This window comes from Mastigoproctus giganteus, chromosome 6 (genome assembly GCF_048544385.1).
Source record: "Mastigoproctus giganteus isolate SK-2022 chromosome 6, ASM4854438v1, whole genome shotgun sequence".
Lineage (NCBI taxonomy): Eukaryota > Metazoa > Arthropoda > Arachnida > Uropygi > Thelyphonidae > Mastigoproctus > Mastigoproctus giganteus.
This window is the reverse complement of record NC_143580.1, coordinates 120,814,584-120,830,727: the sequence shown is the minus strand read 5'-3', so window position 1 is coordinate 120,830,727 and position 16,144 is coordinate 120,814,584. Positions and strand designations below refer to the sequence as shown.

The window sequence follows — 16,144 nt, the reverse complement described above, 5'->3', positions numbered from 1 at the left end:
GTACGCTGCTGCTGCTGCTGCAACAGGATCTAGAAAAGTTGAGCAGATGGGTTGAGAGGTGGCAAATGAAGTTTAACATTGTCAAATGTAAAGTATTACATATGGGAAGCAGTAACCCCAGAGTAACGTATCAACTCTGTTGTACTACACTGACAATGGTAGAGAATGAAAAGGACCTGGGGGTAAGTCTGCACTGCTCAGAAAACTTCATATGTGCAGGTACATATGAAGTTTTCTGAGCAGTGCAGACGGTCTGCAAGAGTAGCTCATGGTGTCATGTCAATGATATACAAGAATTTTTCTAACAGAGATAAGGAGGTGATTATCCCCTTGTATAAGGCAAATGTTCAGGCCACACCTTGAGTAACTGTATACAGGTCTGGAGTCCTCATTTCAAGAAAGATGTAGAGCTGTTGGAACGAGTACAGAGAAGGGCAACAAGATTAGTGAATGGAACAAAGGGTTTCTCTTATGAAGAAAGGCTTAAGTTTTGCAAATTACAGTGTTTGGAGACTAAGCACCTGCGAGGTGATCTGATTGAGGTGTATGAAGTTTTGAATGGTTTGAGCATTCTCAATGCTGATGGGATTCTTCCTCTTGCTCAGAATAATCACCTGAGAGTGCATAAATTTAAATTGAGAAAAGACAGTTGTAGGATAGATGTGCAGAAGTTTGCCTTTAGCTAGCGGTAGTTGATTGGTGGAACAGTCTTCCATCTTTTGTTGTGGATGTTGATAGCCTTAATATATTTAAGGCTGAGCTGGACAGAGAAGGGCAACAAGATTAGTGAACGAGTATTTGGAACAAATGAAGGGGTGAAATGGGAGCAGTTTTTTTTTTTTTTTGGCTGATGCTGTATAAGCTTGCTTTCTTGCATCGTATGCCTCTACTATTGCTAATGTACACGGTCGAAGTGAGTCGTCCTTTAAGCACCTCAGATCATAACTTGGTGATTGTCTTTTCTCCAATGGGTCCTTTATCTCATGGCTATTCCCAACCTTGTATTATTTGGAATTACAAGAATGCAAAATGGGATGACCTGCGAGATTTCTTTTCCTTGGTCGGATTAATCTCAAAACTTCTGTTGTCAACGTTTGCTCAGATTGTGTCAGTGAAATTATTCTTGCAGGAATGGAATCCTTTATTCCACACTCCACTTTAAAATCTTATCCTTTATCTAAACCTTGGTTTTCCAATAAATGTACTAAGGCTGTTCAGGAGAAGAACATTGCATATCTTAATTGGCTTGTTTCTAATTCTTCAGTTTCATTTTCTGCCTACACCAAAGCTCGTAACAATTGTAAAGCAGTTATTAATCAGTTCAAACTAGAATTTGAACAAGCTAAGAGCAGAAAACTTGCTTCTTGCCCTAATGGTAGCTAAGCATTCTGGTCTCTTGCCAAAGCTATTGGCCGCAACTTTATCCAATCTCTGTCAAAACTAGATGATTCTGTTGTCACTTCAGCCAAGGATAAAGCTGACCTGCTAGCATCCCATTTTTCTTCCAACTCATGTATAATGATCTTGGTAAAACACCTCCCACCATTCCCAACATGCTCCATTCAATACCTCCTGTGGTTTTCTGTCAAAAGTATGTCAGAAGGATTTTGACGAATCTTGATGCTAAGAAAGCTGCAGGTCAGTATGGTATTTCTCCACTTGTTCAATGGACAAATTCAATGGAAAAGTTCGATGACAAGCATTTGCTCTTGACATCTCAAAGGCTTTCGATTGTGTTTGGCATAAATTCTTCTAAACAAGCTTACATCTTATGGTTTGCTAACTGTTTTTTGTAATTGGTTATCCAGTTTTCTCTCTGAGGGTGATGGTAGATGGCTCTCTGTCTTCTAACTTTTCCACTAATGCTGGTGTCCCTCAAGGTTGAGTTCTTTCCCCTACTCTTTTCCTCTTGTATATTAATGACCTTCTTCCATTGACTGGAAATCCTATCATAATTTTGCTGGCGCCTCCTTAGCCACCTGGGCGGAGCAGTAGCGCGCAGCACACTCTTCTTGATTAGGCTGGGGTTCGAGCCCGTGACCACCAAATATGGAGGATGCGGAAAGGTCAGGGAATGACCACTGCATATCCCCGGAGCAATATGGCCTTAGTTGCTAATGCTCCTAAAAACCAAATAACAACAACAACATAGTTTTGCTGATGATAGCACATTGCATTCCACTTTCCATTTTGAGAAACCTTGCCCTGCTCAATCAGCTTCAACTTCTCGAATATCCACTACCATTCCTTAAATGCTGATCTCCAGGTAATTCTCCAGTGGGGCAAAGACAACTTAGTTGATTTCAATCCTTCTAAAACTCAGTCTTGTCTTATATCTCGCAAAAAGGATTCTTCTGCTCCTATGCTTATCTTTGGCGACACTCCGATTTCTAGGCAAAATGATATATCTCTTTTGGGGATTACCTTGACTTCTAGTCTCTCTCTCTCTTGGCACAAGCACATTACAAATATTGCTTCCTCTGCATCTAAAAAAATTTGGTTTTTCTTTCAGTCTCAGCGTTACTTTTCTTCCAAACAGTTGTTCAATCTGTACAAATCGCGAATCCACTCTACCACTGCATATTCCATATCTACCATGGAATATTGTTCCCACATCTGATACGGTGTCCCCAAAACCTCTCTCAGGCTTCTAGATTCCACTCAGAAGAGGGCAGTTAGGTTAATTAATGAATCATCTCTAACAGAGTCTCTGCACTCGCTGTCTCATAGACATACAGTTTCTGCTGCATGCCTTTTCTACAGATACTTCCATGGGCACCGTTCTTCTGAATTGGCTTCTATAATTCCCGCTTTCTCTTCAAAACAGTCCGAACATGTGCCGCCACCAGTGCCAAAATCCATATACTGTCTAACTTCAAACTCTCAGAACAAACTTTTCATCTTCCTCGTTTATTATTTAAACTGCCGTTTTCTGGAACAACCTTCTTTCATGCGTATTTCCCAAAAATTACAGTATACAGAGGTATAGGTTCTAATACCTCTCGTGTTTGGTGTTTTCATAAAAAAAAAAAATCTCATATTGTGAATACCTTCACAATAAGTTGTCATTATACTGCACTATCTTGACTGTCACTAGCCAAAATGGCCACGTTTCAGTGCAGTCACGTTTCTACGAACTCTTGAATTTTCATCTTGAATATGTGTTTAAAAGTGTTTTCAACCTCTGCAAAAGTGTTCTCCCAGGAAGAGGATTCCTCTGGTGAAATTATTTTTTACTTTCACTTGGGATCTCAGTGAGAATTTTGTCATTACCTATTGCTTTTATCAATGAGTCTGGTCACCATGCTGCCACTGATGGAGCATTAGGGAAAATAGCCCATGATGTGGGCAAGGACATAACCCTGCAGCAGGTAGCTGATGAGATATATTCCCGAAACCTAGAGGGAAATGCCGAAGACCAAGAACCCCAAAGACTGGTGATGCCAAAATATCCAAGCAAATCCAAGAATGGATCCAGTAACAACTGGATTGTAGAGTTGGTAGCAGACTCCTGGCAGACACTAAAACATCAATTGAGGGTGTACATTGAATGGGGAAGCCACCATTTTTGGGAGCATGTGGCAATGCATAATTGCTACAAATGTTGTATGTGCACAGACTACCTTCACTTGTGACCATTGTACAAAAAAAGGCCATGACTTTAACAGCTGCCCTAATAAAGACAAAGATCCACAGTGTGCCAACTGCAAAATGCTTAAACTTGACCATGCACCCTCAATTAGGGACCCTAAGTGCCCAACTTACTTAAAAATAAAGAGCTTATACCAGAAGAGAATCAACTATGGGGATGCCCTAGACAATTCAACACTACGAAGCTAAGATAATGCAGCAATATGCACAAGTGCAAAAGCCATTGAGGAACAGTTTAGAGTCAAGGCGGACGAGGAGAACGTAGATATCCTGATTCTATAGGAGCCCTATACCCATTCAAAGCAAGTCCGAGGTTACCCCGTGACATACAAGGTGATTCAAGTGGAGGGAGATACTCCCATGGGCAGCTGTCATGGTGTGTAACCCTAATATTACAGCCACAAGAATCACCCAGCTGTGCACTCCCTGGGCAGCATGCATCCACATCATAACATCACTTGGAACCCTCTATGTCATCTAACTTTGTTGCAGAACAGGGGAAGAAATTACCTTCCTCACTCGGTACCTGCAAACATTTTTGGATACATTCCCCAACCAACGTATCTTCATCGAAGCTGATGACAATTGCCGGTCCACGGCCTTGCACAGTACACCACCAGACAATCAGGAAACAAGGAAAATGGACAGCTTCTTGAGGAGTTCCTAGCAAATTGTCCTTTGGTCGCCCTAAATAGATGACCCTAGCTACCAACCTTCTGTAACACCCTGCGGGAGGCAATGATTGATGTCACCCTGGCAACAACCAACATTGCAAGACACACCACAGACTGGGAGGTCCAGGACTCCTGGATGACATCTGACCACAGAGTGATTACCAACCAAATCTGCTGTACCCTAACCAGAACATCAGTTATTAAACAAGCCTTGAACAGATTTGCAATCAATAAAGCAAACTGGGAACTCTTCGGGAAGCTGCTGACTACATCTGCAGAGGAGCACCTACGACAAAGTCAACAGCACTGGGAACAAAATGTCCAGCAGCCCAGAATAACTAAAATCATCACAAAGGCTATTGAGGCTGCAATGAAACAGAAAATGCCAGGGGCTGTCCCATGGTGGACACCGGAAATACAAAATCTCCGAAGAGAGGTAAATCAAAGAAGACAATTCGAAAATGCCTGTAGAAGCTGGCCAGATGCTGAAGAAGCTGGCCAGATGCTGAAGTGTCAGCACTGCATGAGTGCTACATGGATGCAAGGAACTGCTATACACGCCTCATCAGGAACAGCAAGAGAAAGGCCTGGGAGCATCTAGTTTCTACTAGTGGAAACACAGACCCCTAGGAGAGTGGTGTATAAAATCACCACGAATAAATACCCAGAGGTGAAGTCATAACATCTATTCTTAAGCTGCAGGGTACTTTGGCAACAATGTGGGATGAGTCGATAAACAAAATCTTAAATGCAATCTTTCATGAGCCGGCTATACCTATCATGCCAAGGCAACAACAATAATACCAAGACTGTGACACCTAATGCTACGGACCAGATTGAATCACTCTTCACTGAAGAGGAACTGCATGTGGCTGCTGCCCAAATCAGGAATAAGAAATTTCCAGGAGTTGATCTCTTTTTTTTTTTTTTTTTTTTATGAAAACCCAAAACACGAAAGGTATCAAAACCTATAGTACTTAGTACCATGCATGGGTTGAAGGAGAAATATGGGGGGGGGGATACCGGAAACTTTGCTCTAGAGACTAAACATGGGTTTCACCACTTCAAGCCTCCAATAAGCAAAGTGGTCGTATTTCACCGGTCGATGAAAGTCATCTACCACCTGTGGAATCTGAAATCATTAAAAGACAGTGGAAATTGCTCCACAGCTCCTCCTAATACTCTTTAACAACTGCATCCAAGCAGGAATCTTCTCAGATAATTGGAAAACGGCCAATGTAAAATTAATATTAAAAAATCTGACTAACCTGCCAGAATTACCTGAGTCCTACCAGCCTATTGTCCTGCTGACAGTAGCCAGTAAATAATTTAAAGAATGTTACATTGAAGAATTCAATTCCACTATGACGCAGCTGGCCTTGCAAGACCGAATCAATATAGCTTTAAACTCAATTAATTATGCACTAAAAAATCTCCTGGATCTAGCCAATTCATGTGGAAAGAAGTACTTCTTGATCATCTCTATAGACTTTTTGGGAGCCTTGACACCATCTGGTGGCCAAGCATCCTTGCCAGACTCAGACAAACTGGCAAATCTATACGACACAATAAAATCCTATTTCTATGGAAGAAAAATCGAAGTAAATGCACCCTTCAGAAAGCTTACCAGACCCATCCACAGGGACTGTCCTCAGAGCTCTGTCCTGTGGAATATTATTCTTGACAAATTCCTTGCTCTAGATCTGGATGAGGCCTGCTCCCAGGCTTTCGCAGATGACTTAATCCTCACTGTCACTGCCAACTCAAGAGACTGGCTGGAAACCATCGCAAACCCTGCCTTGATGACTCTCCAGAAATGGGCCAGGATCCACTACCCACAGAGGTGGGTCCTGACCCATTTCCCTTGTTCCCTGAAGGGAAGTCTAAACCCTTCCCTAAAAGATCACCTCAAATAAAGATCGGAAACACAACCCTTAAACTGAACACACAGCTCAAGTACTTAGGCATCATATTGGATACCAACCTCTCCTTTCAACCTCATTCGAAGTACATCAGTAAGAGTTTATATCGACTAGACCCACAAAATCAGTGGGTCTAGTCGATATAAACTTTTACATTTCTACATCATGTAGTTGAGTCCCTTTTTCATAATTCTATCATCCTTATATTTCCAGTGGCAGTTTGTCATGTCGCTACCTCATGGTGAATTAGGGTTCATATGTCTCCGTGGATGAATTAGGGTTCACATGTCTGTATGGATGGTGAGTAGAGTCCTCCTGGTAAACAACTCCTGGGAAAAACGTGTGAAAGCCTTATATTCATCCGCGAGCTAGAACCTAGCAAAATGTGACTAAGAAATCAACAAAGCATTGTTTAAGATGATCTAAGTGTGTGCCCTAGTGTGGTCCTGTTAATAACCAATAATCTAAATTGAAAGACAACTGAACCGGATCATTCCAACAGAAATTCTGGATTGAACATTTGACAACCATTGAGCTGGACAAGACCTCTGCACAAGAAGTTGCTACATGACACACAGTTCTGGGCGATCTAGGCTGGGCGATCTAGTGCAGCAACTTTACAACCCAAATCCCTTCCCAAAATTTGCCTGATGGAGCTTGTCTCCATTGCCTGCTGGGGTGCCTTCCCTATCACCCCTATACTTCTTTCTTTTCCCTCCCCTTCTTCAATCTCCAACCCCACTCTAACTTGACGTGCACTTTTTTAAAAAATTTTTATTATTATTATTTAGGCCCTTGTCACTCAAATCTTTGGAAACTAGGTGGCGGGGCCTGCCAGAGTAAACCTGATCCCTCTACACCTGACCTGCCTCCATGCGGCTGAGGATGGGCAATGGGGGGTCCCACCAGGAGCCCAATGGCTAAATGGTCAGAGGACCAACATAACAACACACCATAACACTACACTACACTAACATACACTTTACACTTTTTTTGAAACCTTTGGCCCTCACAGAGTACTGTGATACACAGACAGAGAACATAACATGGAGATGGGGGGGGGACCCTGGGCCATCAGACATCTAACACTTTACCTTGAATAAGTAACTCTTCACCAATGGAGAAGACCATTGTTACTTATTCTCAGTGGATACCACCCACCACCCAGAAGGCACCATTTCAAGGGTATTTGGTCTTTCCTCGGTGGGTGGGTAGGTTTCCTGGTGATGCAATAATGATAATTCACTTATGAAGTATTGTGGAGTTATACTTCATAACTGAATTATCATTGCATCACCAGGGTACCTACCCACTCACCGAGAAAAGACCAAACAGCCTTGAAACGGTGCCATCAGAGTGATGGTTTCCGCTGAGAACAAGTACCAATAGTTTTATAAATTGGTGAAGTGTTACTTATTTGAGGTAGCGCAATATCATGACAACTTATTGTGAAGGTACTTGAATGTTGCTGTTTTACTTACTTAACTTAAATTTTAACTCTAAACTTTTAATATATATATATTTCAACTTCTAAACCTTCAGTTCTATCACCTCTGCCCATGATACCTTTCCCCATTTTTATTATAAAAAATAAAATGTGCTACGTAATTTCAGTTTTAATTAAATCTAGTACAACAGTTTTTCTGGTCTATTCCAGTCCCATATTTCACCTTCCTGTGGTCAACACATGGTATTTCAAAACTGGGGCAGTTTCCCATAGCTTACATCCTTTTTATCTTATTTTTCAACACATTCAAAATTCTCATTGTTTGTTATTTCTTTCAAAATTATATCACTTTGGTTAATTTAGGTTTTAGTCAAACATAAAAGATTGTCATAGACAAGTTTTATATATGAGGCCTAAAATAAAATTATTAGATCCTCTATCCCCAGCAGAGGCACTGTCCATGAGTATCAGTGTTTTAGTTCATTTTTACAGCAGCTTTACTGGTTAAGGTGTTAACTCACTACTTGTTAGAGTGTAGATGCTACTCAACTCAGACTTTTCCCTTAAGAGGTGAGGGGGTCAGTGGTCAAATTTTCTTCTAAATTTTTAAAGGTAAATTTTGTCATTATTTTTTTTTTATGAAAACCCAAAACACGAGAGGTTTTAGAACCTATACTACTTAGTACCGTGCTTGGGTTGGAGGTTGAGAAGACAAAAGAAGATATTTATGAACTTCTGTAGACTATAATTTTCAAGAAATATGTATGAAAGAAGGTTGTTCAAGAAACTGGCAGTTGAATGAATAAACAAGGAATATGAAAAGTTGGTTCTGTGAGTTTGAAGTTGGACAGTAAATGGATGTTGGATGGTGGCGGCACGTGTACAGACTGATTTGAAAGAGAGAGCGGAAATTATAGAAGCCAATTCACAAGAACAGTGCCCATGGAAGTATCTATGGAAGAGGCATGCAGCAGAAACAGTACGTCTATGAGACAGTGAGTGAAGAGACTTTGTTAAAGATGAATCATTAATTAACCTAACTGCCCTCTTCTGAATGGAATCTAGAAGCCTGAGAGAGGTTTTGGGAGCAGTGCCCCAGATGTGGGAACAATATTCCATGGTAGGCCGATTTGCAAATTTGTACAGAGTGAACAGCTATTTGGAAGAAAAGTAACGCCGAGACTGAAAGAGAAAACCAAGTTTTTCTAGATGCAGAGGAAGCAATATTTGTAATGTGCTTGTGCCAAGAGAGAGACTAGAAGTCAAGGTAATCCCCAAAAGAGATATATCGTTTTGCCTAGAAATCGGAGTGTCACCAAAGATAAGCATAGGAGCAGAAGAATACTTTTTGCGAGATACAAGATAAGACTGAGTTTAGAAGGATTGAAATAAACTAAGTTGTCTTTGCCCCACTGGAGAATTACCTGAAGATCAGCATTTAAGGAATTGGTAGTGGATATTCAAGAAATTGAAGGTTTCTTGAATATCCACTGCAGGGCAAGATTTCTCAAAATGGAAAGTGGAATGCAATGTGCTATCTTTGGCAAAACTATGGATATTTTTATCAAAACTATAGGAATTCCAGTCAATGGAAGAAGGTCATTAATATACAAGAGGAAAAGTGTGGGGGAAAGAGCTGAACCTTGGGGGACACCAGCATTAGTGGAGAAGTTAGAAGCCAGAGAGCCATCTACCCAATTACAAAAAACAGTTGGCAAACCATAAGATGGAAGCTTGTTTAGAAGACCTTTATGCCAAACACAACATTATACAGGTTGAACAACTGCATTTGCAGCCCATTAGGTCATTTCTTCTCAAAATTCATTTAAATTTATGATAGCTTTAGTTTAGTAAAGGAGACATATCATCTCATTGATTCTTCAGAGATTTTCACTTCTGAATTTCTCGTTTGGTCAATTATGTAACTTATTTAGGATAAATAAATTAATTAATTATAAATTATTTATCCTAAATGAGTTACATAACTGACCAAATGACTAAGCTAGGCTAAAAATTAGTTATATCAATGAAAGTTCACACAATCTGGAGACTGTGCAACACTAAAATGGCTCAAAGTTGCTTGCCTTGCAGTCTTCAGAGTGTCAGTGTGTATGCTACAACAACTACACACTTTTCTAGCTTCCCTTTTACATCACATTATTCCTTGATATTTATAAAGGAGACTTACCATCTCACTGACATTTTATAGTAATCCTTCTTTCTTCAACAGCTTCCCCTTCACTTTATAAAAGGGCAGATTTTATTTATCTTCTTAAAATTTTAATTTTCAAATTTCCAACCCCCATCATCTCTTTTTCTTCATGTGCTTTTCTTTTTAAAGTGATATTATTACACAGAGTGCAAATTGTATATTTGCACTCTGTATAATAATTTATTCTGTGGACAGTCTAAAAATTAGTTTTACCAATGAAAGTTCATACAATCTGAAGACTGTGCAACACTAAAATGGCTCAAAGTTGCTAGCCTTGCAGTCTCCAGAGAGAGAGAGAGAGAGAGAGCGAGAGAGAGAGTGAGAGAGAGAGAGAGAGAGAGAGAGAGAGAGAGAGAGAGAGAGAGAGAGAGAGAGAGAGTGAGAGAGAGTGTGTGTGCACGCGCGTGTGTGTGTGTGTGTGTGTGTGTGTGTGTGCTACGACGACTACACACTTTTCTAGCTTCCCTTTTATATTAAATTATTCCTAAAGTAAAAGAACATCTTTGATGCCCTTTTACGTGATAACGCCATATAACGACTGTGTGAAAAAAGTAATGGAACATTGTTCCGGTGCATTCCGGCCCGAATACACCACTGGTACTAATTATCACTAATATGTACTAATATGTAATTAGTACACAGTAGTAAATAAGCACATTTGTGTGCCAATTTAGCATACAAATTAGTACAAATTTGTGGGTTAAATAGGCAAAATCACAATTCTCATATTCAAGTCAAATAACCTAATATGAGATTGGGTGGAGGGGAAGGAGATTCTGACACGAATGGATGAATATGATAAAAATTCATCCACCAAATGTGTGATTTGCAGCCTGGGGTGAATGTCAAATTGATTAAAAAAAAAAAAAAGTGCTCTAAGGCAATTTGATAACTACCAATGTAGAATTTCATTACATCTTGCATATGTTTGATTTACTGGATATTCTTCTCTCTCACATTGATGAGATTTTTCTGTTCATATATGGAACAAAAAATCATTAATATAAATATTTTCATGAAAATTAAATGAATATAAGTACCTTGATATTAAAACAGGATGTTGTTCTTTTGGAGGCATTAGTGATTCTAATATCTCTACTAGTCGTGCCCTTAGATGAGGGTTTTTCATCCTGTCAGGACTTCCCATGAAGACAATTACCATTGTCATCAGATGTTCCAAAAGTGAGCCCATAGCCTAAATTATAAATAAATAACAAGCTAAATTATAATAAGATCAATAAGAAAAGCCATTAATGTAAATTGTAAATTTGGTCAATACAATTCAAATTTTCAAAAATAATTCAAAGCAAGAAAAATTTCTAGAAAACACTGTAAAGGATTTTCTTTGCTGATATCAGTGTGTTGATATCTGAAATATCAAAATCTGACTCATGCATTAGGTTCCTTATGCTCTTGTAATTATTCATTAATTCAATTTTACAAAGTAAACATTATTCAAAACAATGAAGAATAGTTACTTTTGCTCTTTTTAGGGATTTTCACATAAGTCCCTAAAAAGGGACTTATGTGAAAACCACTTTCATATAATGTGTGTCAATTAAATAACAAGGCTGTGTATGTAGCCACTACACAAAAACAAAGGTCCAGCAGCTGACCTTGAACCTTTCTCTAGTTATCTGTCAAATCACATTCCAACACATTCATTTGCTTTGCAGTGAGACAGCTTTTCATTACTTGTGTTTTTGCAGTTTGCCAGAAAAATTACAGACAAAAGAATCAAACAATGAATCAACATCAAATTTTTAACATAACTAAAGAAAATACCAACCAAAAGTTATGAGTTATGTCAAGTATATGGGAACTATACAATGTCAAGAGCTTGCTTGTTTGAATGGCATAAAAGATTTACAGAAGGGAGAGAGAGAGAGAGAGAGAGAGAGAGAGAGAAAATGTGGAAGATAATGAAAAACCAGGCCATCCATTATCCATGAAAACTGATGAAAATGTGGACCAGATAAGAACATTGATTAGAAGTGATAATCATTTTAGAATGGTTGCATCATAATTCAATATGGACAAAGAAACAGTCAGACAAAATTTTAACTGAAAATTTAGGCATGAGAAAAGTGTGTGCCAGGATGAAGTCAAAAATTTTGAATGATGATCAAAGAATGAGAAGATTCCAAGTTTGTGAAGATGTTTTGTAAAAAAAATTGAAGATCTAGACCAGTGGTTTTCAATCGGGTTGCCGCAGCACCTTAGGGTGCTGCAACAACATTCCAGGGGTATCACATAATTTGGGTTTAAGTTACTTAAGCTTATTTTTTTTTTTAAATTTATATATTTATTTCGCTATAAAAAAGTGTAGGGTATCTTTTTAATTTTGTGGTGATCTATAATTGATGTTTATTTAATATCTCAACATAAAGAATAAAATTATTATATATATATATATATATACAGGTAGGACCCGTTTTACGACATGCCTAGGTTCCAGCAAAACAGGGTCGTAAAATGAAAAGTCGTAAAACAAGACTAAATCATAATGTAATTGAATGAGATAGGTTCCAAAATTCCCAAAATTTTTCCAAGTATGCACTAATATTTCTGTTCTTTATAAATAATTAAATAGTTTAAACATTTAATGCACATGTTTTATTTATACTTATATATAAAATAATTAATAAAATAAAATTTTACTTTGGTCCTGTGGAGTCATCACTTGAGTACGTATTTACTCAAGTGATGACTCCACTTCCCATTTCATCCACATTAAAAACTAAATCAGGGTGGTAGTTGCCTTCATCTATTAAGCATTTAAATTCAGAAGGATACTCTTCCACCACTGTAACGTCAGCACTAGCAGCCTCACCAGACACTTTCATATTGTGAATTTTACAACAGTTTTTAAACTGATGAAACCACCCTTTGCTGGCAATAAATGTTTCAGTGCTACCAGACTCCTCACATATTTCTTCAAATAACAACTTTGCCTTGTCCAGAATTACCACCTGTGTAACAGGAATGTTATTTTGGTGCATATCATCAACCCACAACACTAACAATTTCTCCATTTTTTCCATTATCTCACTGCATGAATAAGTTGTTCTGGAGGATAATACAGTTGTTATCCCTGTGGCACTTTATTTTATCAACATTGTTCGCTTTATTTCATTTTATCAACATTGTTCATAATCGTTGATACAGTAGAAGGTGCTAAACAACGCCTTACACACATCCGACCGATGCTCACCAGACTCCATGTGATCACGTCCATTTTCTCCTTAACTGTAAGTGTTTTACACTCTTTTTGCCCCCCCCCCCCCCCGGCACAGAAACTGCAATATGTTTAGAGCTCATGGTTACACAAAAATCATTATTAATGAGAAATAACACTGTGTAACCCATTAACAATTGAAGGAAAATTCACAATGAAACGAACATGGCACACTGAATGTAAACAAAGAACCGCAGGGGTACACATCTGGTGAGCATGGGCTTGGCACACCCAGGGTCCTGAGCTGGATATCATCATTCTTCTGTTTTTTGGTGATTCCCTTCTACTTCTGTATATATGTGTGTGTGTATATATATATATATATAATATTAAAAAATATATATTATGTGATAGTTATTACAATAATATAATTATAAACAAAATTTCAATTCATAATACAATGGTCCATTTTACGACTTTTCACATTAACGACTGTTAACAATTGAGGGAAAATTCACAATGAAACGAACATGGCACACTGAATGTAAACAAAGAACCGCAGGGGCTCACATCTGGTGAGCATGGGCTTGGCACACCCAGGGTCCTGAGCTGGATATCATCATTCTTCTGTTTTTTGGTGATTCCCTTCTACTTCTGTATATATGTGTGTACATATATATATAATATTAAAAAATATATATTATGTGATAGTTATTACAATAATATAATTATAAACAAAATTTCAATTCATAATACAAATTCATAATACAATGGTCCATTTTACGACTTTTCACATTAACGACTGTTTCGAAATATTACCTGAAAAAATTGAAAATAACAAAAAAATCACAACTCAGTAACACGTTGCAGCAACACCTGCAAGTCCAAACACGCACTAGGCATTTCGTTTGTTTTTCGTAGTGCATTGTGGGTGGAATTATAGCTACGCCAATAGTTATTATTATTATTAATAGCCGTATGGTGCAAGGAAGCCTGGTGCTTATGCTGCACCAGGAAAAAAAAAAAAAATTCCCAAGTTACCCTGAGAGAGAGAGAGAGAGAGAGAGAGAGAGAGAGAGAGAGAGAGAGAGAGAGAGAAAGTCAAAAGTAGAAGGGAATCACCAAGAAAGAGAAGACCCAGAAACTAAAAGACAATCAATGCAAAACAATTCCCCAGACCAAAAAGAGCAAGAATGTCAAAATCAAAAATCAAAACCATGCTTCTTGTTTTCTTCAATATCGAAGGAATTATTATGGCCGAATACATCCCACCCAATCAGAATGTCAATAAAACATACTACACTGGATTTTTGAAAAGGTTCTGTGAAAAATATTCGAAAGAAGAGAACTGAATTAGCATTAGCATTAGCAAGGGCACATGATGCAAGAAAGCAAGCTTATATATAGCATCAGACAAAAAAAAACCAAAAAAAAAACACTTATTTCAACCATCCCTCGCTCCAAATGTTTGTCAAGTTCTGCCTTGAAACTATTTAAGCTACCAACTTCTACAACGACAGATGGAAGTTTGTTCCAGAAATCAACCACCCGCTGGCTAAAGGCAAACTTCTGCACATCTATCCTACAATCGTCTTTCCTCAATTTGAATTTATGCCCTCTCAGGTGATTATTCTGAGCAGGAGGAAGAATCCCATCAGCATTGAGCATGCTCAAACCACTCAAGGCTTTATACACCTCAATCAGATCACCTCGCTGGTGCCTAGTCTCCAGACATATGTAATTTGCAAAACCTAACCCTTTGTTCTGTTCACTAATCTTTTTGCCCTTTTCTGTACTCGTTCCAACAGCTCTATATCTTTCTTAAAATGAGGCCTCCAGACTTGTATACAGTACTCAAGGTGTGGCCTGACCATTGCCTTATACAAGGGGATAATCACCTCCTTATCCCTGCTAGAAAAATTCCTGTATATCATTGACAAGACACCATGAGCTGTTCTTGCAGATTGCCTGCACTGTTCAGAAAACTTCATATCTGCCTGCACAATTACCACCAAGTCCTTTTCATTCTCTACTATTGTCAGTGTGGTACCACAGAGTTGATACGTTACTCTGGGATTACTGCTTCCCATACATAGTACTTTACATTTGTCAATGTTAAACTTCATTTGCTACCTCTCAGCCCATCTGCTCAACTTTTCTAGATCCTGTTGCAGCAGTATACTGTCATTAGTGTCATTAACAACCCTGCCAACTTTCGTATCATCTTCAAACTTGGACATTAAGCCAGAAATACCATCATCAATATCATTTATAAATACAGAAAACAACAATGGACCCAACACTGAACCCTGAGGGACTCCACTAATAACATTAGTCCACAAAGAGCAGTGTCCATTGATTACCACTCTCTGTCTTCTCCCACTCAACCATCCCTTTATCCATAGCAGCAGTCTTCCATATGCAACAGTAACAAGGGCCTTTCTAAGATCCAAATATATTATTTCACAGCAAATCATATATTTGGCAAATCAAATTCCACTTAAAATATATGATGCAAAGAATAAATCAAATAGATGATTTATACTTTCATCTAACATCCATTTAGGCCTAAACCTTGAACAATATTTCTTAGTTGGTATGTAAAGCCTAGTAGCTTCCAAGATAAGTTCTTTGAATGCTTCCCATTTAGAATTTGCTGTTGGTAACATCATCAGTTGGTCCCAGTATATAGTATCTAAAAAAATCTCAGAGACCACTGTAGTTGCCTTTACGAAAGCAAAAACCCTTCCCTTTATCCTTGATGGTAGCTACCTCTTTGAGTAAATCCCACTTCAGCACACTGTGATAACTGCCACCTAGTGGTTCCTTTATCTGCAGATTCTTGATGCATGAAGAATCACTACTGATAATCAGATCAAGAGTATTACTCCCTCTAGTTGCCTCCCGAAAATGCTGATGTAGAAAACAATCATCCAATAAATCCACAAAAGCCTTGCTAGTGTGTGTGTGTGTGTGTGTGTGTGTGTGTGTGTGTGTGTGTGTGTGTGTGTGTGTGTGTGTGTGTGTGTGTGTGTGTGTGTGTGACCAACCCAAAAATTC

At 38.5% G+C, this 16,144-nt stretch overlaps 1 protein-coding gene across 2 annotated transcripts in view; it reads right to left on the bottom strand.

The window, feature by feature from the left end:
- The window catches only part of Ube4A (Ubiquitination factor E4A), a 523,714-nt gene that overhangs the window by 132,759 nt on the left and 374,811 nt on the right, over window positions 1-16,144 (bottom strand). For both annotated transcript variants that reach the window (XM_090376475.1, XM_090376476.1), the window contains exon 13: window positions 10,947-11,101. In XM_090376475.1, coding sequence (XP_090232601.1) covers window positions 10,947-11,101 — 155 coding nt within the window. The remainder of the gene's footprint in view (window positions 1-10,946; window positions 11,102-16,144) is intronic.